The sequence below is a fragment of the Hylobates moloch genome, unplaced genomic scaffold (assembly GCF_009828535.3).
Source record: "Hylobates moloch isolate HMO894 unplaced genomic scaffold, HMol_V3 SCAFFOLD_5, whole genome shotgun sequence".
Lineage (NCBI taxonomy): Eukaryota > Metazoa > Chordata > Mammalia > Primates > Hylobatidae > Hylobates > Hylobates moloch.
In genome coordinates this window covers 99,875,027-99,895,819 of record NW_026652280.1, presented here as the reverse complement: position 1 = coordinate 99,895,819, position 20,793 = coordinate 99,875,027, and the positions used below count along the sequence as shown (strand labels likewise).

The 20,793-nt window shown below is 41.6% G+C and overlaps 1 protein-coding gene across 6 annotated transcripts in view; it reads right to left on the bottom strand.

The window, feature by feature from the left end:
• The window catches only part of ASH1L (ASH1 like histone lysine methyltransferase), a 332,744-nt gene that overhangs the window by 48,035 nt on the left and 263,916 nt on the right, over positions 1-20,793 (bottom strand). For all 6 annotated transcript variants that reach the window (XM_032154245.2, XM_032154247.2, XM_032154243.2 and 3 more), the window contains one exon: positions 13,347-13,441. In XM_032154245.2, coding sequence (XP_032010136.1) covers positions 13,347-13,441 — 95 coding nt within the window. The remainder of the gene's footprint in view (positions 1-13,346; positions 13,442-20,793) is intronic.

Genomic DNA, 20,793 nt, shown 5'->3' with positions numbered 1-20,793 from the left:
TGGGGTTGTTTGTTTTTTTCTTGTAAATTTGTTTGAGTTCATTGTAGATTCTGGATATTAGCCCTTTGTCAGATGAGTAGGTTTACTTACAAGGGATGTGAAGGACCTCTTCAAGGAGAACTACAAACCACTGCTCAATGAAATAAAAGAGGATACAAACAAATGGAAGAACATTCCATGCTCATGGGTTTGAAGAATCAATATCGTGAAAATGGCCATACTGCCCAAAGTAATTTATAGATTCAATGCCATCCCCATCAAGCTACCAATGACTTTCTTCACAGAATTGGAAAAAACTACTTTAAAGTTCATATGGAACCAAAAAAGAGCCCGCATCGCCAAGTCAATCCTAAGCCAAAAGAACAAAGATGGAGGCATCACGCTACCTGACTTCAAACTATACTACAAGGCTACAGTAACCAAAACAGCATGGTACTGGTACCACAACAGAGACATAGATCAATGGAACAGAACAGAGTCCTCAGAAATGATGCTGCATATCTGCAACTATCTGATCTTTGACAAACCTGACAAAAACAAGAAATGGGGAAAGGATTCCCTATTTAATAAATGGTGCTGGGAAAACTGGCTAGCCATATGTAGAAAGCTGAAACTGGATCCCTTCCTTACACCTTATACAAAAATTAATTCAAGATGGATTAAAGACTTAAATGTTAGACATAAAACCATTAAAATCCTGCAAGAAAACCTAGGCAATACCATTCAGGACATAGGCGTGGGCAAGGACTTCATGTCTAAAACACCAAAAGCAATGGCAATAAAAGCCAAAATTGACAAATGGGATCTAATTAAACTAAAGAGCTTCTGCACAGCAAAAGAAACTACCATCAGAGTGAACAGGCAACCTACAGAATGGGAGAAAATTTTTTTTTTTTTTTAGTAGAGACAGGGTTTCTCCATGTTGGTCAGGCTGGTCTTGAACTCCCGACCTAAGGTAGTCTGCCTGCCTCAGCCTCCCAAAGTGCTGGGATTACAGGCATGAGCCACTGCACCTGGCCAAAAGAATGAAATTCTTATACATATAGTCATGTGCCAATGTTTTAGTCAACAATGGACTGCATATATGATGGTGGACCTAGAAGGTAATAAGGGAGCTGAAAAATTCCTCCTAGCTGTCGGAACTTTGCAGTACAAAGTGTTAATCATCTGTTTGTGGTGATGCTGGTGTAAATAAACCTATAGCGCTACCAGTTGAATACAAGCATAGCAGACATAATTAGGTATAATACATAATACTTGATGTCTTTGTTACTGGTTTATATAATAAATATACTATACTTTTCATCATTATTTTAGAGTATACTCCTGTTTATTAAAAAAAATCCTTGGCTGGGTGCGGTGGCTCACGTCTGTAATCCCAGCACTTTGGGAGGCCGAGGCGGGTAGATCACAAGGTCAGGCGTTGGAGACAAGGCTGGCCAACAAAGTGAAACCCCGTCTGTATTAAAAATACAAAAAATTAGCCGGGTGTGGTGGTGGGCGCCTGTAATCCCAGCTACTCAGGAGGCTGAGGCAGGAGAATGGCGTGAACCCGGGAGGCGGAGCTTGCAGTGAGCCGAGATTGCGCCACTGCACTCCAGCCTGGGCGACAGAGCGAGACTCCGTCTCAAAAAAAAAAACAACAACAAAAAAAACAGTGATGTCCTAGGCCTTCACATTCACTCTCCACTCAATCACTGACCCACTGAGAGGAACTTACAGTCCTGTAAGCTCCATTCAGGTAAGTGCCCCATAGTGGGCTGCCATTTTTTATCCTTTATATTGTATTTTTACTGTACCTTTTCTACATTTAGATATGTAAATACTTACCACTGTGTCACAACTGACTACTGTATTCAGTATACTAACATGATATACAGGTTTGTAGCTTAGGAGCAAGAGGCTATACCATACAGCCTGGTTAGTACATTCTATGTTTGCATAATTATAAGATTGCCTAACAATGCATTTCTCAGAATGTATCCCCATCATTAAGCAACACATGATGGTACTACAACATGGATGAACCTTAAAGACATTATGCTAAGTGAACTAAGGCAGACACAAAAGAACAGGTATTATACAATCCCACTTTCAAAGAAATAGACAGTGATTACCAGAGGCTGAGGGGAACAGAGAATGGGGAGTTACAGTTTAATGGGTACAGAGTTATAGTAGGGGATAATGAAAAAGTTCCGGGGATGGATAGCAGTCATGGTTGTACAACGATGTGAATGTACTTAATGACACTGAATTGTCCACTTAAAAATGATCAAAATGCAAACTGTGTTATGTATATTTTACTGGAAGTTAAAAAATATATCAAAAACCATAGTCTATTTTAAAAGAGTAAATTGGATGGTCTGTGAATTGTATCTTAATAAAGTTGCTAAAACAATACAGCAGTGTTAAAACTTTTTGCTTCAATGATTAAACATAACAGAAAAAACTCAAGAGAAGGAAAGTCTATTGTATATATCCATGTTTTTGTTTACTGTATTCTTCCTTCCTAATGTTCCAAAGTGTCTTTTTTTAAAATTGTTTCCTTTCTGTTCACAGAACTTCCTTTACTCATAGGGTACATCTGCTGGCAACAAACTCTCTTAGTTTTCATTAATCTAAGAACGCCTTCATTTCTTCTTAATTCCTGACAGGTATTTTCATTGGTTAGAAGATTCGGAGTTGACGATTCTTTGCTTTCAGGATGTGAAAAATGTTGTATCACTTCCATTTGGCCTCCATAGATTCAGATGAGAAATCTACTGTCATTTGAATTGTTTTATCCTTATAGGTAAGGGTAATTTCTCTGTCATTGTTTTAAAATTGGTGTTTTTCTTTTCTTTTATTTTATTTTTTCTGAGATTCCTTCTCCTGAGTAGTTGGGATGACAGGCATGTGCCAATCATGCCTGGCTAATTTTTTTTGTATTTTTTGTAGAGACAGGGTTTCCCCATGTTGCCCAAGGTGGTCTCAAACTTCTGAGCTCAAGCAATCAGCCTCCCAAAGTATTTGGTATTACAGGAGCAACCTATCTCGCCCAGCCTAAAATTGTTTTGTTAGTGTTCTGAAATGTGATTATGTGTCTCGGCATATATTTGTTTGGGTTTATCCTGTTTGGAGTCTGCTAATCTTCTTGAATACAGAGATTTCTGTCTCCTGCCAAATTTGGTAAGTTTCCAGTTGTTATTTACTAAGGTGCTTTTCATCTATGCCCTTTTTTTTCCTCCTTCCATGATTCCGATAACACAAATTTGCTTTTTTTGTCATATTCTCACAAGCTCCTCAGTCTTTTTTTTAAATTCTATTTTCTATGTTGTTGTATACACTGAGTAATATGTATTATTCTATCTTCTAGTGCATAGATTATTTCCTCTGTCCCATTCATTCTGCTGTTAAGTCTATCTCTGAATGTATTTTTTTTTCTGCTTCAATTTCTCTCATAAAATCTCTGAACTTTTTATTTTAATTACTGAGTCAGTTATAAAAATTCTAATTTAAAAAAATTATTGGCCAGGTGCAGTGGCTCACGCCTGTAATCCCAGCACTTTGGGAGGTGAGGCGGGCGGATCACTTGAGGTCAGGAGTTCGAGACCAGTCTGGCCAATGTGGTAAAACCCCATCTTTACTAAAAATACAAAAATTAGCCGGGTGTGGTGGCACATGCCTGTAATCCCAGCTACTCGGGAGGCTGAGGCAGGAGAAATCACTTGAACCTGGGAGGCGGAGGCTACAGTAGGCAGCGATTGTGCCACTGCACTCGAGACTGGGCAACAGAGCAAGACCCTGTCTCAAAAAATTAAAATAAGTAAATAAATAAAATAAAAAAAATGAAAAGTTATCTTCTTCTTGATTTGTTTCAAGCATGTTCACAATTGCTCACTAAGGCATTTTTATCAAGACTGCTTTAAAAATCTGCCAGATAATTCTAACGTCTTGGTGTGGACATATATCATCTTCCCAAAGTGCTGGGATTTCAGGCATGAGCCACCATGCTTGGCAAATAACATGTGATTTTAAATTCAAAGCTAAACACTTTTGTAGTAGTATAAGGTTCTAGATTACATGAAATTTGTATTTTAGCTGGCTTTTTCTGAAACTGCTCCAGCAGAAAAGGGATAAAGCTGCCTCATTACTGCTAGCTGTAAGTAAAAGTCCAAGTTGCCTACTAGGCCTCCACTGAAACCTGAGTTGGGGGATGGGGAAGCTCCCCATTACTGCTAGGGAATGGTCAGAATTCCAATTCCCCAAGGGGTCTCCACTGACATTGTGGTGGAGTGGTTATGTTACTGCTAGGTGTTGGTAAAAGTCTGACTCAGCTAGACCTCCTCTGACACCATGGCAGTGGAGGGAGAGACATATGATTGTTGGCCACATATATGTCTTTCGAGAAGTGTCTGTTCATGTCCTTTGCCCACTTTTTTTTTTTTTTTGGAGATGGAGTCTCACTCTGTCACCCAGGCTGGAGTGCAGTGGTGTAATCTCAGCTCACTGCAACCTGTGCCTCCTGAGTTCAAGCGATTCTCCTGCCTCAGCCTCCCGAGTAGCTGCGATTACAGGAGCCCACCACCATGCCCAGCTAATTTTTTTGTATTTTAAGTAGAGACAGGGTTTCACCATGTTGGCCAATGATCTCGAACTCCTGACCTCAGGTGATCTGCCTGCCTTGGCCTCCCAAAGTGCTGGGTTTACAGATGTGAGCCACTGCACCTGGCCAAGAGTCTTTAAAAAATTTTTATTGCTATTATTGTTGTTTTGAGATGGAGTCTTACTTTTTTGCCCAGGCTGGAGTGGCATGATCTCGGCTCACTGCAACCTCTGCCACCTGGAGTTCAAGCAATTCTGTCTCAGCCTCCTGAATAGCTGGGATTACAGGCACACGCCACCGTGCCCAGCTAATTTTTTCTATTTTTTTTTTTAGTAGAGACGGGGTTTCACCATGTTGGCCAGGCTGGTCTCAAACTCCTGACCTCAAGTGATCTGCCTGCCTTGGTCTCCCAAAGTGCTGGGGTTACAGGCGTGAGCCACCGCTCCAGGCCTTGCCCACTTCTTAATGGTTTTTTTCTTGTATATTTAAGTTCTTTATAGATGCTGGATATTAGATCTTTGTCAGATGCAGTTTGCAAAATTTTTCTCCCATTCTATAGGTTGTTTACTCTGTTCATAGTTTATTTTGCTGTACAGAAGTTCTTTGATACTATTTGTCCATTTTTGCTTTTGTTACAATTGCTTTTGGCATGTCATGAAGACTTTGCCTGTGCCTATGTCCTGAATGGTACTGCCTAGATTGTCTTTCAGGGTTTTTATAGTTTTGGGTTTTACATTTAAGTCTTTTTTTTTTTTTTTTTTTGAGACAGAGTTTTGCTGTGTTGCCCAGGCTGGAGTGCAGTGATCTCAGCTCAATGCAACCTCCACCACCAGGGTTCAAGTGATTCTCACGCCTCAGCCTCTCAAGTAGCTGGGATTACAGACATGTGCCACCACACCCAGCTAATTTTTGCATTTTTATTAGAGATGGGGTTTTGCCATGTTGGCCAGGCTGGTCTCGAACTGCTGGCCTCAAGTGATCCACATGCCTCAGCCTCCCAGAGTGCTGGGATTACAGGCGTGAGCCACCACGCCTGGCCTACATTGAAGTTTTTAATCTATCTTGAGTTTGTTTTTGTATATGCTGTAAGGAAGGGGTCCAGTTTCAACCTTCTGCATATGGCTAACCAGTTATCCCAGCACCATTTACTGAATAGGGAATCCTTTCCCAATTGCTTGTTTTTGTCAGGTTTGTCAAAGATCACGTAGTTATAGGTGTGCAGTCTTATTTCTGGGTTCTCTATTCTGTTTCACTGGTCTATGTGTCTGCTCTTTTATCAGTACCATGCTGTTTTGATTACTGTAGCCCTGTAGTATAGTTTGAAGTCAGGTAGCATGATGCCTTCAGCTTTGTTCTTTTTTTGTGTGTAGGATTGCCTTGGCTATTTAGGCTCTTTTTTGGTTCCATATGAATGTTAAAATAGTTTTTTTCTAGCTCTATGAATAATTTCAATGGTAGTTTAATGGGAATAGCATTGAATCTATAAATTGCTTTGGGCAGTATGGCCATTCAATGGTATTTATTCTTCCAATCCATAAGCATGGAATATTTTTCTATTTGTGTCTTCACTGATTTCTTTGAGCAGTGGTTTGTAGTTCTCCTTATAGAGATCCTTCGCTTCCCTAGTTAGCTGTATTCCTAGGTATTTTATTCTTTTTGTGGCAATTGTGAATGAGAGTTCAATCATGATTTGGCTCTTGGTTTAACTGTTATTGGTGTATAGGAATGCTAGTGATTTTTGTACATTGATTTTGTATCCTGAGACTTTGCTAAAGTTGTTTATCAGCTTAAGGAGCTTTTGCTTAAGCAAACACTCCCCAGTGGGTGTTTGCTGGTGTAAGTTTGAGAGAGGTGTGAAAGTTGATTAGACAAATGGAATCATTCATACCATATCCAACTAAAATGGAGTCAGGAGGCCATGGGAGAAGGCACTAAGGTCTCTGATCCAGGAATTGATTTTGCACTTCAACAGAAAATTCACAAAGATCTAACTATAACTAAGACTATGTCTTATATAGTAACTGCTGCCACTCACCAATGACGACTGTACCAGTGACCTTTTTCTTTTCTTTCTTTGTTTTTGAGACAGGATCTCACTCTGTCATTCAGGCTGGAGTGCACTGGTGCAATCTCAGCTCATTGCAGCCTCAACTTCCCAGGCTCAGGTGATCCTCCTGCCTCAGGCTCCTAAGTAGCTGGACCACAGGTGCATGTCACCATACCTGGCTAAATTTTCCTTTTCTTTTTAAATTTTTGTATACACGGGTTTTCATTATGTTGTCCAGGCTGCTCTCGAATTCCTGAGCTCAAGCAATCCAACAGCCTCAGCCTCCCAAAGTGCTGGGATTATAGGCTTGAGCCACTGTGCCTGGCTAACCTTCTTCCAACCTTCCTCTTTTGCTCAATACAACCCCAGCCTTTCTCTTTGTTTTTCAGACACACTTAGGGACTACTCTGGTCTATGTGTCCTGAATTGCGATTCTTTTTTTTTTTTTTTCATAGAAAACAGGGACTTGATCCGTCACCCAGGCTGGAGTGCGCTGGTGCAATCATAGCTCACTGCAGCCTCAATCTCCTGGGCTCAAGTGATCCTCCTGCCTCAGCCTCCTGAGTAGGCATGTACCACCACACCTAACAAATGTTGTTATTGCTTTATAGAGAGAGGTTCTCACTACATTGCCTAAGTTGGTCTCAAACTCCTGGCCTCAAGAAATCGTCTCTCCTCGGCCTCCCAAAGTGCTGGGATTACAGGCATGAGCCACCACGCCTCGACTAATTCTTTTTTTTTTGAGACAGAGTCTTGCTCTGTCACCCAGGCTGGAGTGCAATGGTGTGATCCTGGCTCATTGCAACCTCCACCTCCTGAGTTCAAGTGATCCTCCTGTCTCAGCCTCCTGAGTAACTGGGATTACAGGCATCCACCATCACTCCTGGCTATTTTTTTTCTATTTTTAGTAGAGACCATGTTGGCCAGGCTGGTCTTGAACTTCTGACCTCAGGTGATCTGCCTGCCTCGGCCTCCCAAAGTGTTGGGATTACAGGTGTGAGCCACCCGCCAAGCCTAATTACTGTATATTACTCCCAAATAAACCCTTTACTTGGAGATATATATTTATATTATCTGAATATATGTTTATTTAAGGCTTTAAAAAAGAGGCTAGGCACAGTGGCTCATGCCTGTAATCCCAGCACTTTGGAAGGATGAGGTGGGTGGATCACTTGAGGTTAGGAGTCTGAGACCAGCCTGGCCAACATGGTGAAACCCCATCTCTACTAAAAATACAAAAATTAGCTGGGCATGGTGGCACATGCCTGCAGTCCCAGATACTCAGGAGGCTGAGGTGCAAGAATTGCTTGAACCTGGGAGGAGGAGAATGCAGAGAGCCAAGATCACGCCACTGCACTCCAGACTGGGCAACAGAGCGAGACTCCATCTCAAAAGAAAACAAAAACAAAAACAAAACACACATCTGTGTGCAGGTTTTTCTTTTCAATAGATATGTTTTCAAATTATTTGAGAAAATACCAAGGAGCATGACTGCCACATCAAATGTTCAGAGTATATTAAGTTTTATAAGAATACAATTGATTTTTTAATACTGATGATTTTCCAGTAACCTTGCTGCTACTACTACCAGTAGCTTTTGGTGTGAATCTCTTGGATTTTTTTTTTATATAAACAATCATGTCACCTATAAACAGAAACAGTTTCTTTTTTTTTTTTTTTTTTGAGAGGGCGATTTTTTTTTGTATTTTTAGTAGAGACGGGGTTTCACCGTGGTCTCGATCTCCTGACCTCGTGATCCGCCCGCCTCGGCCTCCCAAAGTGCTGGGATTACAAGCGTGAGCCACCGCGCCCGGCCGAAACAGTTTCATTTCTTCCTTCCTGATCATTATGATGACTCTTACTCATTTTCTTGACTTAATACACTGCCTAGAACATCCATATAATGCTGAGTCAGAGTGGACAACTCTATCTTCTTTCCAATCTTAGGAGGAAACATTCAACATTTCACCATTAAGAATGATATTAGGCCGGGTGTGGTGGCTTACCAGTATCCAAAACAAAAAAAGTTGATCTCACTATAGGTCCTAGACTCATTAAGAGACTAATAAGGGAATGTTATAAATAATATTATGCCAGGCCGGGCGCGGTGGCTCACGCTTGTAATCCCAGCACTTTGGGAGGCCGAGGCGGGCGGATCACGAGGTCAGGAGATCGAGACTACGGTGAAACCCCGTCTCTACTAAAAATACACAAAATTAGCCGGGCGAGGTGGCGGGCGCCTGTAATCCCAGCTACTCGGAGAGGCTGAGGCAGGAGAATGGCGTGAACCTGGGAGGCGGAACTTGCAGTGAGCTGAGATTGTGCCACTGCACTCCAGCCTGGGCGACAGAGCGAGACTCCATCTCAAAAAAAAAAAAAAAAAAAAAGTAATAATAATAATAATATTATGCCAATATCTTTAATAATTTAGATAAAATGGACAAATTCCTTTAGAAATACAACATATCAAAACTGAGTCAAGATGAACATCTGAATAGTCTAGATCTTTTAAATAAATTGAGTACCTTACAAAATTTCAGTTCTAAATGGCTTCCCTAGTGAAGTCTGGTATATATTTGAGAAAGAAGTAATACCAGTCTTCCAGAAAACAGAGGAGGAAAATAATTTTCCAACTCATTTAATGAGGCTAGTGTATGCCTAATACAAAACTTGACAAAGACTTTAAAAGAAAAAACAACTATAGAACAAAATTAATTCTAAAGACTTCTGCAGAAAGCTCTCAGAACTAAAAAGGAATTTCCTTATCTTATTAAAGACATCTGTAATTAATATCACTCTTTTTTTGTTCCCCTTTTTTTGTTTCTTTTTTTGAGATGGAGTCTCACTCTGTCACCCAGGCTGGAGTGCAATGGTGTGATCTCGGCTCACTGCAAGCTCCACCTCCCGGGTTCACACCATTCTCCTGCCTCAGCCTCCCAAGTAGCTGGGACTACAAGCACCCGCCACCACGCCCAGCTAATTTTTTTTTTTTGTATTTTTAGTAGAGACAGGGTTTCACCGTGCTAGCCAGGATGGTTTTGATCTCCTGACCTCGTGATCCACCTGCCTCGGCTTCCCAAAGTGCTGGGATTATAGGCATGAGCCACCGCACCTGGCCGTGTTTTTTCTTTTTTTGAGACAGAGTCTTGCTCTGTTGCCCAGGCTGGAGTACAGTGGCACAATCTCTGCTCACTGTAACCTCTGCTTCCTGGGTTCACGCGATTATCCTGACTCAGCCTCCTGAGTAGCTGGGAATATAAACGCATGCCACCACACCCGGCTAATTTTTGTATTTTTGGCAGAGATGGGGTTTTGCCATGTTGGCCAGGCTGGTCTCGAACTCTTGACCTCAGGTGATCCACCTGCCTCGGTCTCCCAAAGTACTGGCATTACAGGTGTGAACCATCACACCTGGCTGACAATTTATATTCATATACTTTCAAGTTCAACTGACACTTCTGCTATCTTCAATCTATTAGTAAACCTACATTTTGTGTTTTAAAATCAGACATATATGTTTTAGTTCTGGGACTTTCATTTGGCTATTCATTTTTAAATTTTTATGTTTCCATTTTTAAGATTTATCTGCTTATTCATTATAAGCATATTTTCCTTTACATCCTTGAACACAGTTATAATAATGACTTTAAAATCCTTGTCTGCTATTTTCAGCATCTGGATGACCTTGGAAATTGTCAGTGTTGAGAGCCTTCTCTCTTAATATGAGTTATATTTTCATGTTTATTAATGTCCAGTAATTTTGGATTAAATTATGGACATTATAAGCAATACATTGCAGAGATTCTCAATTGTCTTATTATCCTATGAAAATAACTGGTTTCGACTGGGCGCAGTGGCTCATGCCTGTAATCCCAGCACTTTGGGAGGGTGAGGTGGGCAAACTGCTTGAACTCAAGAGTTTGAGACTAGCCTGAGCAACATGGTGAAACCCCATCTTTATCAAAAATACAAAAAATTAGCCAAGTGTGGTGGTGCATGCCTGTGGTCCCAGCTACTTGGGAGGCTGAAGCGGGAGAATCACTTGAGCCTAGGAGGCAGAGGCTGCAGTGAGCCAAGATTGCACTACTGCACTTGAGCCTTGACAACACAATGAGACCCCATCTCAAAAAAATAGAAATAAAAATAAAAAATAAGAAAGAAATAAAAGAAAATAAGTTTTTCTTTGCATTAGAGCAAGCAGTTACTGTGGGTGAACCAAAATCTGTAACACTCTCTTCCATGGGGTAGGCAGCAGCTGAAATCCCTACTTAGTATCTTTAGTCTCAACTAACTTTACTGGATTCTGGCTGTATATACATAGTTTAGGGGTCAGTTACCTAGATATGTGGCTTGAGTTTATATGCAAAATTTGCAGTTTCCTCTATTAGCATTTTATCCCTCACTTTCTTGCTGCCGTAGCTGTCCTGAAACATGGCCCTTAAATAATCAGTAAGATTCAAGGTTTCTAAGTGCTTACTTGTACTGCTAACTGGGATCTGGCCACAGACAAAGAGTTATACAAGTGGGAAATGCAACCAGTGTGCTTCTCCTCTTCTAATTATTGATTTTTCTTCAGTTTGTGCCTGCTTTTGGTTGTTCTCCAGTGACTTAGGATTACTATGTTTTAAATCTGTCCAGCTGATGCATTTTTTTTTCTTATTTATTTTACTTTTTTTGAGAGTCTTGCTCTGTTGCCCAGGCTGGAGTACAGTAGCAAAATCTCGGCTCTCTGCAACCTCTGCCTCCCAGGTTCAAGTGATTCTCGTGCCTCAGCCTCTTGAGGAGCTGGGACTACAGGCATGCACCATTATGTCCAGCTAATTTTTGTATTTTTAGTGCAGATGGGGTTTCACCATGTTGGCCAGGCTGGTCTTGAACTCCTGACCTCAGGTGATCCACCTGCCTCAGCCTCCCAAAGTGCTGGGATTACAGGTGGATAACTGTTATTCCTGGGAGGGTTAGCCTGATATAATCTACTCTTTCAATACCAAAAGTAAAATTCCTAGTCTTTTTTTTTTTCTTTTCTTCTTTTTTTTTTTGAGATAGAGTCTCACTCTTGTCACCCATGCCGGAGTGCAATGGGGTGATCTTGAACTATTGGATTCAAGAGATCCTCCCACCTCAGCCTCCCAAAGTGCTGGGATTACAACTGTGAGCCACCTCGCCCAGCCTAGTTCTTATTTTCAAAGCCTATTTATCATTAGCAGATTTTAAATTTGCTGAGAGCCTGCTTCCACTGCTATGATCTCATTAGAAATACAAAAGACTCTTTCAAAAGAGCTTTGGCACTAATACTAGAGAATAAGAAACTTACTCTTACCTTCATTAAGTAAGCACACGTAAAGTTTATGTAGCTGAGAATTAAACCTTGTAACTTCATGTTGTAGTTAAGTCTGTCTCCAGCCACCCAACACAGAATAATTCAAGCAAACTAATCTTTACTGAAGAACTTATTAAATGTCTGCTGATTAAAAAACTCTGCTGGTACTGAACTCTCTCAGGGAGAAAAGGAGATTAGTTAATCAGAATATAAACAAGAGTCTGGTCAAGAGAATCATAGTTGAAGAAAACACTACAAGACATAGGATCAACATCAAGTATAAAATGAAGGTGTTCCTGGTTTCATACTACGTGTTTAATGAACCCCTTTAAAGCAATTTTGTTTAAACAAACTGAATACATGAAGAAAACCTGACATCTACATTCAATATTTTATCCTTATTTCTTCTTTTCTTTTCTTTTTTGAGACAGAGTCTCACTCTGTCGTCCAGGCTGGAGTGCAGTGGTGCAATCTCGGCTCACTGCACGCTCCGCCTCCTGGGTTCACGCCATTCTCCTGCTTCAGCCTCCCGAGTAGCTGGGACTACAGGTGCCTGCCACCAAGCCCAGCTAATTTTTTGTATTTTTAGTAGAGACGGGGTTTCACTGTGTTAGCCAGGATAGTCTCGATCTCGTGACCTCGTGATCCGCCTGCCTAGGCCTCCCAAACTGCTGGGGTTACAGGCGTGAGCCACTGCACCCAGCCTTCTCCTTTTCTTTCATTTGTATGGCAAATATTTGATAAACTTCTATTATCTAGTATCTTCCCAGGTACTGGGAAATCCAGGGAGAGTAAGAAAGACAATGATCCTGTACTGCCAGAGATTTGGAGAGAAGTAGGATATATTTCAGGGATAGAAACACAACAGAACTTGAGATGAACTGGATAAGGGACAGAAAAAAATGGGAGGAACTTAGAATGACCGCAGTGGCAGGATCATGACTACACCATAGCCTCAACCTCCTAGGCTTGAGTGGTCCTCTCACCTCAGCCTCCAGAGTGGCTGGGACTACAGACCTCTGCCACCACGTCCAGCTAATTTTCATATTTTTTGTAGAGACAGGGTGTCACCAAGTTGCCCAGGCCATCAACTCCTGGGCTCAAGCAATCCACCTGCTTCGGCCTCCCAAAGTGCTAGGATTATAGGCATGAGCCACCATGCCTGGCCCAGTGTTATTTATTAAGGCTCCAATGTACAAGATTTATGCCACTGTGACCCCCTGACTATCAAACAGTGTATAAAATTCTTCAGAGTAAGTTTAAGTAAAATGGTACAGAAAGAGCTTGATCCCACCGGAGAAACAGAAATAATAACAAGATTAAAAAGACATTTCCCTCAAACCCAGGAAATACTGTTTCTTCTCAGCAATATATTGTGTGGACTCACTACTTACCAACATGAATGGGCGCTGGAAATAATCCATATTCATGCTCTCCTGGAGTATACTCCAGCTTCTCTTTCTTTAATTGGATCAATCGACTCTTTGGGCTGTGATAAAAAAAGAATGGGAAACAGTCAGAGTCAAAGAAATTTCCTCCTATGGTCAAATACAGATAACAGATCATCCTATGAGGAGAGGGTACCAAGTACACTGATAAATTAAAAAAAAAAAATCTTTACTTCTGAAATTGTCTTTAAGAAAGAGGCTCCTGGCTGGGCATGTGGGTTCACGCCTGTAATCCCAATACTTTTGGAAGCTGAGGTGGGAGGACTGCCTGAGCCCAGGAATTTGAGACTGGCCTGGGTAACAAGTGAGACCCTGTCTCTATTTTTAAAAAAAAAAGAAAGAAAGGAAAGAGGCTCTTTTATTTTCTCCAACAGTTCTGGAGAAGGAACACAAATTTTAGATCTGATTATAATGACTGCCTTATATTTGGTTACTTTATATCAATACTGTGAAGCAGGTAAGAGGAAAGATGCTCGATAAGACTGAGTGACTTGCCTTGATTTTAATAGTTGGGAAGGAGATTTAAGCTTCAAAACCTCAGTTTCTTGCTCAACATCTACTCACTATATTATTCTCTTGCTTTTATTCCACCATGTCTCTCTAGGCTTGTGTCTTCTACTCACATTATTGGTTTGTTTCCTAAAGTTTAAAATGAGATCTCAAGAGATTTCATAAATATATAAAAGGGGGAAAAAAAGGAAGGAAAATGAGAAAAAAGGGCCTTAGAAGAGCCTCATTTAAGATATTATGACTATATTTTAGCTTAAAGTTCCAATTAATTCTTTTTTTTTTTCCAGATGGAGTTTTGCTCTTGTCACCCAGGCTGGAGTGCAATGGCGTGATCTCGGCTCACTGCAACCTCCGCCTCCCAGGTTTAAGCCGTTCTCCTGCCTTAGCTTCCGAAGTAGCTGGGATTACAGGCATGCATCACCACGCCTGGCTAATTTTTGTATTTTTAGTAGAGATGGGGTTTCACCATGTTGGTCAGGCCAGTCTTGAACTCCTGACCTCAGGTGATGCATCCGCCTCGGCCAGAGTGCTGGGATTACAGGCATGAGCCACTGTGCCTGGCCTAAAGTTCCAGTAAATAAGGCAAAGCTGATATATTTCTTTCCTCTAACGAAATTATAACATACTGACTTTTGGCCGGGCGCAGTGGCTCACGCTTGTAATCCCAGCACTTTGGGAGGCCGAGACGGGTGGATTATGAAGTCAGGAGTTCGAGACCGGCTTGGCCAACACAGTGAAACCCCAACTCTACTAAAAATACAAAAATTAGCTGGGCATGGTGGTGGGTGCCTGTAATCCCAGCTACTTGGGAGGCTGAGGCAGGAGAATCGCTTGAACCCAGGAGGCGGAGGTCGCAGTGAACTGAGATCGCGCCACTGTACTCCAGCCTGGGAGACACAGCTAGACACCATCTAAAAAAAAAAAAAAAAAAAAAATGCTGGGTGTGGTAGTGCATGCCTTTGGTCCCAGCTACTTGAGAGGCTAAAGTGAAAGGATCACTTGAACCTGGGGTCGGGCAGAGGCTGCAGTAAGCCCAGATAGCACACTGCACTCCAGCCTGAGTGAGAGAGCCAGACCCTGTCAAATTAAGAAAAAAAAAAAAAAAAAGGGCATGGTAACAAAAGGCAATGCATGATCATGGATTATATCCTGAATCAGTGTAAGAAAGATTGGTGACCGGACAGGGTGGCTCATGCCTGTAATCCTAGCACTTTGGGAGGCCAAGGCGGGTGGATCACCTGAGGTCAGGAGTTTAAGACCAGCCTGGCCAACATGGCAAAACTCCACCTCTACTAAAAATAAAAAAATTATCTGGGCGTGGTGGTGTGTGCTGGTAATCCCAGCTACTCAAGAGGCTGAGGCTGGAGAATCGCCTGACCCCAGGAGGCGGAGGTTGCAGTGAGCCGAGATTGTGCCATTGTACTACAGCCTAGGCAACGAGAGCGAAACTCTGTCTCAGAAAAAAAAAAAGAAGGAAAGATTGCCATCATAAAAGACATTATGAAGACAACCTTTATTTATTTATTTTTTTCTTGAGACAGAGTCTCACTCTGTTGCCCAGGCTGGAATGCAATGGCATGATCTTGGTTCACTGCAACTCTGCCTCCCAGGTTCAAGTAATTCTTGTGCCTCAGCCTCCCGAGTAGCTGGGATTACAGATGCCAACTACTGGGATTACACTATGCCTGGCTATTTTTTGTATTTTTAGTAGAGGCACGGTTTTATCCATTGGCCAGGCTGGTCTCGAACACTTGACCTCAGGTGATTTGCCTCCTCAGCTCCCAAAGTGTTGGGATTACAGGCGTGAGCCACGGCACCTGGCCAGGTTATCTTAATAATTCATAAAACAGGTAATAAGCATGATGTGCTTTAGGAAAATATTAAATGATTTTTAATTTATTTACTCTCATAATAATTTATTATGATTAATATTTAAACAAGTATAAAATTATTTAGTATCAAATAACCAGAGGAAAAATAGGATCAAAATCATACTGACAGGGAAAGAAAAACTGTCTTGGATTTAAAACAATGTTCCAGTAAAAACAATATATTTATAAAGACTGTTATGATCTGAGTCTATTAATATAAATCTAGGAGGCCGGGCGCGGTGGCTCACGCTTGTAATCCCAGCACTTTGGGAGGCCGAGGCGGGCGGATCATGAGGTCAGGAGATTGAGACCACGGTGAAACCCCGTCTCTACTAAAAATACAAAAAAATTAGCTGGGCGTGGTGGCGGGCGCCTGTAATCCCAGCTACTCGGAGAGGCTGAGGCAGGAGAATGGCGTGAACCCGGGAGGCGGAGCTTGCAGTGAGCCGAGATTGCGCCACTGCGCTCCAGCCTGGGCGACAGAGCGAGACTCCGTCTCGAAAAAAAAAAAAAAATCTATCTATCTATCTATCTATCTATCTATCTATCTATCTATCTATCTATCTAGGACTATAACATAGATGTACTTAAACACAGCATAGCTCACTCAAATGCAGATATATGTAAAAGCACTTTATAAACAGCAAAGGAGAATACAAACATAACTTAATAGATGTAATAAATGTTGCTCATAGAAACTGTTTTGGATAGAAATATAAAGTCATTTGTCATTTGATAGTGATACATTCTGACAAATGCTGTGTGAACATCATAGAATATACTCACACAAACCTAGGTGGTATAGCTTATAGGTCCTAGGCTAGAAACCTGTTTAGCATGTAACTGTACTGAATACTGCAGGCACTTGTAACACAATGGTAAGTATTTGTGTATCTAAACATTTCTAAACATAAGAAAGATAGAGTAAAAATACGGCTGTAAAAGATAAAAAATGGTACACTTTATAGTATAAAGTACTTACCATGAATGGACCTTGCAGGACTGGAAGTTGCTCTGGGTGAGTCAGTGAGTGTGTGGTGAATGAATGTGAAAGCCTAGGAAATTACTGTACATTGTACAAAAAAGCCAAAATACTAGGAAAGCCATGACATCACTAGGTGATAGTAATTTTTCTTTTTTCATTTTTTTGAGACAGGGTCTCATTCTGTCTCCTAGGGTAGAGTGCAGTGGTGAGATCTCAGCTCACTGCAGCTGCAGCCTCAACCTCCCAGAGTCAAGTGAACCTCTTGCCTCAGCCTCCTTGCCCTCCAAGTAGCTGGAACTACAGGTGCATGCTACCACGAAGGGATAGGACATTTTTATTTATTTATTTATTTATTTTTGTAGACATGGTGTTTCACTATGTTGCCCAGGCTGGTCTTCAACTCCTGGACTCAAGCAACTTGCCTGCCTTGGCCTCCCAAAGTGCTAGGATTACAGGTGTGAGCCACTGTGCCTAGCCTACAAACTTTTCAGGACAAAATTTGGCACTTAATCCATTTTGAAATGTCTATCTTGGGTAGATATGAAATTGATGAACCAAAATAATTTCCTCATATTTGTTACCACATGAGAGGGCAGATGCATTTAAATCTCTTTAAGGAGATTTTAAGTCATAGATATTTTAGTAATTATATGTAGAAAATGCTGCTGGGTTCTACAAGGCATCCAAGTTGAACAAAGGGTGGCCCTGGCCATAAGAAGCTTACAATTTGGTGGAAAAACAAGTATGTATGCAGATATCTAGATTATCTATCAGAATGTGATAAAACTTTGAGGCCGGGAGCAGTGGCTCATGTATGTAATCCAAGCACTTTGGGAAGTAGAGGCAGGCAGATTACCTGAGGTCGGGAGTTTGAGACCAGACTGGCTAACATAGCTAAACCTTATCTCTACTAAAAATACAAAAATTAGCCAGGCGTGGTGGCTACCTGTAATTCCAGCTACTTGGGAGGCTGAGGCATGAGAACTGCTTGAACACAGGAGACAGAGGTTGCAGTGAGCCGAGATCGCACCACCGCACTCCAGTCTGGGTGATAAAGTGAGGCTGTCCCACCCCAATCCCCACCCCCCAAAAAAAACAGAATGTGATAAAACTCATAACACTACTTACTAGGAGGAGATACTAAGTTCTACAAAAGGAGAAAGAAAAGTAATTGTAATTAGGAAATAATTAAGAAAACTTATTTGAAAAGATAAATGGGATTTTGACAACGAAAGTGAAGTAGGGAAGGTAGTTCATACTACACAGAGCACACATCTAGGATAAACCCCAGGAGGAAAGTGTATGGAGGAAGTAAGGAAAATGATCAGATGTGGCTAAAGGAACAAGTATTTGAGGACTATGACTGGACAAATAACTAGAAAAACAGGTTACACAAGATAAGGGTGGGACTTAAATATTATGCAACGGTTCTGCAGGAAGTAACAAGATTTCAAAGAAATCTGGGTAGGGAATAATGACCCCAATGAGGACATATGCTGGGTGTGGTGGCTCATGTCTGTAATCCCAACAGTTTGGGAGGCTGAGGCAGGCAAATCACAAGGTCAGGAGATCGAGACCATCCTGGCTAACATGGTGAAACCCCGTCTCTACTAAAATTATAAAAAATTAGCCAGGCATGGTGGCGGGCGCCTGTAGTCCCAGCTACTTGGGAGGCTGAGGCAGGGGAATCGCTTGAATCCAGGAGGCAGAGGTTGTAGTGAGCCGAGATTGCACCACTGCAATCCAGCCTGGGCGATAGAGCGAGACTGTCTCAAAAAAAAAAAAAAAAAAAAAAAAAAAAAGAGGACATATTACTTCTAAAGAGGAAGAGTCTTAGAGGAGTGATTTGTCCAAGGTCACAATATAGTGATTGTGGAGTAAGACATTAAATAATATTTTGAATGCCTACTTCACGTATGGAAAGCATTTTAACATTGATAACTGAGTAACAGGTACTATTTATCATTGCCATTTTAAAGCTGAGGACACTGAAGATCAAGGGTTGCCCAAATCAATAACTTGCCCAAATTCATATAACTAGCAACTGATGAAGCTAGGATCTGATAAATTCTATAACCACAAATGACTATTCTATTCTATATTCCACTGGCAGTTAAATTTTTTTGAAAATACTATTTTCATAAATTACCTTCCTAAAGATGTTAACATTTCTCTCAAAACAATCTATCAACCAAAGTACAGTCTACTTTCTGGAACAGATTTATTTTGCTAATTTTACTTAGATAAACATAAATTTACATATTTCAGCATAATCAACTATTTACAGGGAGAGACGGTCCAGACCCATACAAAAGATAAATTAAGATCACGCCAGTGATGTGGTGGCTCATGCCTGTAATCCCAGCACTTTGGGAGGCTGAGTCAGGCAGATCACTTGAGGCAAGGAGTTCGAGACCAGCCTTGGCCAAGAAGGTGAAATCCCATCTTTACTAAAAATACAAAAATTAGCGGAGCATAGTGGTGTACGCCTCTAATCCTAGCTGCTCATGAGGCTGAGGCACGAGAATCGTTTGAACCAGGGAGGTGGAGGTTGCAGTGAGCTGAGATCGTGCCACTGCACGCCAGCCTGGGTGACAGAGTGAGACTCTCTGTCTTTAAAAAAAAAAAAAAAAAAAAGTGTTAAAAAAGATCACCAGTGGCCGGGCATGGTGGCTCACACCTGTAATCCTAGCACTTTGGGAGGCCAAGGCAGGCGGATCATTTGAGGTCAGGAGTTCAAAACCAGCCTGGCCAACATGGTGAAACCCCGTCTCTACTAAAAATACAAAAAATTTGCCAGGCATGGGGTGGTGGGCACCTGCAATCCCAGCTACTCAAGAGGCTGAGGCAGGAGAATTGCCTGAACCTGGGAGGCGGAGATTGCAGCAAGCCAAAGTTGTGCCACTGCACTCCAGCCTGGGTGACACAGCGAGACTCCATCTCAAAAAAAAAAAAAAAGACTGGTGGGGCGCGGTGGCTCACGCCTGTAATCCCAGCACATTGGGAGGCCAAGGTGAGTGGATCACCTGAGGTCAGGAGTTGGAGACCAACCTGGCCAACATGGTGAAACCCCGCCTCTACTAAAAATACAAAAAATTAGCTGGGCATGGTTGCAGCCCCGCCTCTACTAAAAATACAAAAAATTAGCTGGGCATGGTTGCAGCCGCCTGTAATCTCAGCTACTTGGGAGGCTGAAGCAGGAGAATTGCTTGAACCCGGGAGGTGGAGGTTGCAGTGAGCCAAGGTCGCACCACTGTACTCCAGCCTGGGTGACAGAGCAAGACTCTGTCTAAAAAAAAAATCATACTAGCTGGGCACAGTGAGCTGAGATTGCACCACTGCCAGACTCCGTCTCAAAAAAAATAAAAAAATAAAAAAAAATAAAAAACACCAAACATCATACCAGGGTTAAAATACTTCTGAACATCATCTACAGACAACAGGAAAACAGACTCCCTTAATGTTCTTTCATAAACAATATGGCAACTTTTGCCCTGGGGATATGAATTTGAAGAAGGGGGAAGCATCATTTTTCATAATGCCACCTTTCCCTAACCTTGCTCCAATCCAGACCATTTTACTGCACAACTTAAAATCCTCAAGGAATACAGCACTTTTAGATAAAAAGGTAAAATTATATTTTCGGATTACTATATAAACTTTATGCTAAAAAGTACAGAATGTAAAAAATGAACATGTTATTCTAGAGCTAACCTTTTAAATAAAAAAAGGAATTAATCAAATGGTCCAGACAAGTTATCCATGTTTTACTGCTTTGTTTTGTTTTTAAAGACAGGGCCTTGTTCTGCCACCCAGGTTGTACAGTGGTGCAATCATAATTCAATGCAGCCTTGAACTCCTAAGGCTCAAGCAATCCCACCATCCCAGTCTCCTGAGTAACTAGGACTACAGGTCTGTGTGCCACTATGCCTGGATAATTATTTAAAAACTTTTTGTAGAGATGGGGTCCTCACCATGATGTCTAGGCTGGTCTCAAACTCCTGGCCTCAAGCAATCCTCCTGCCTT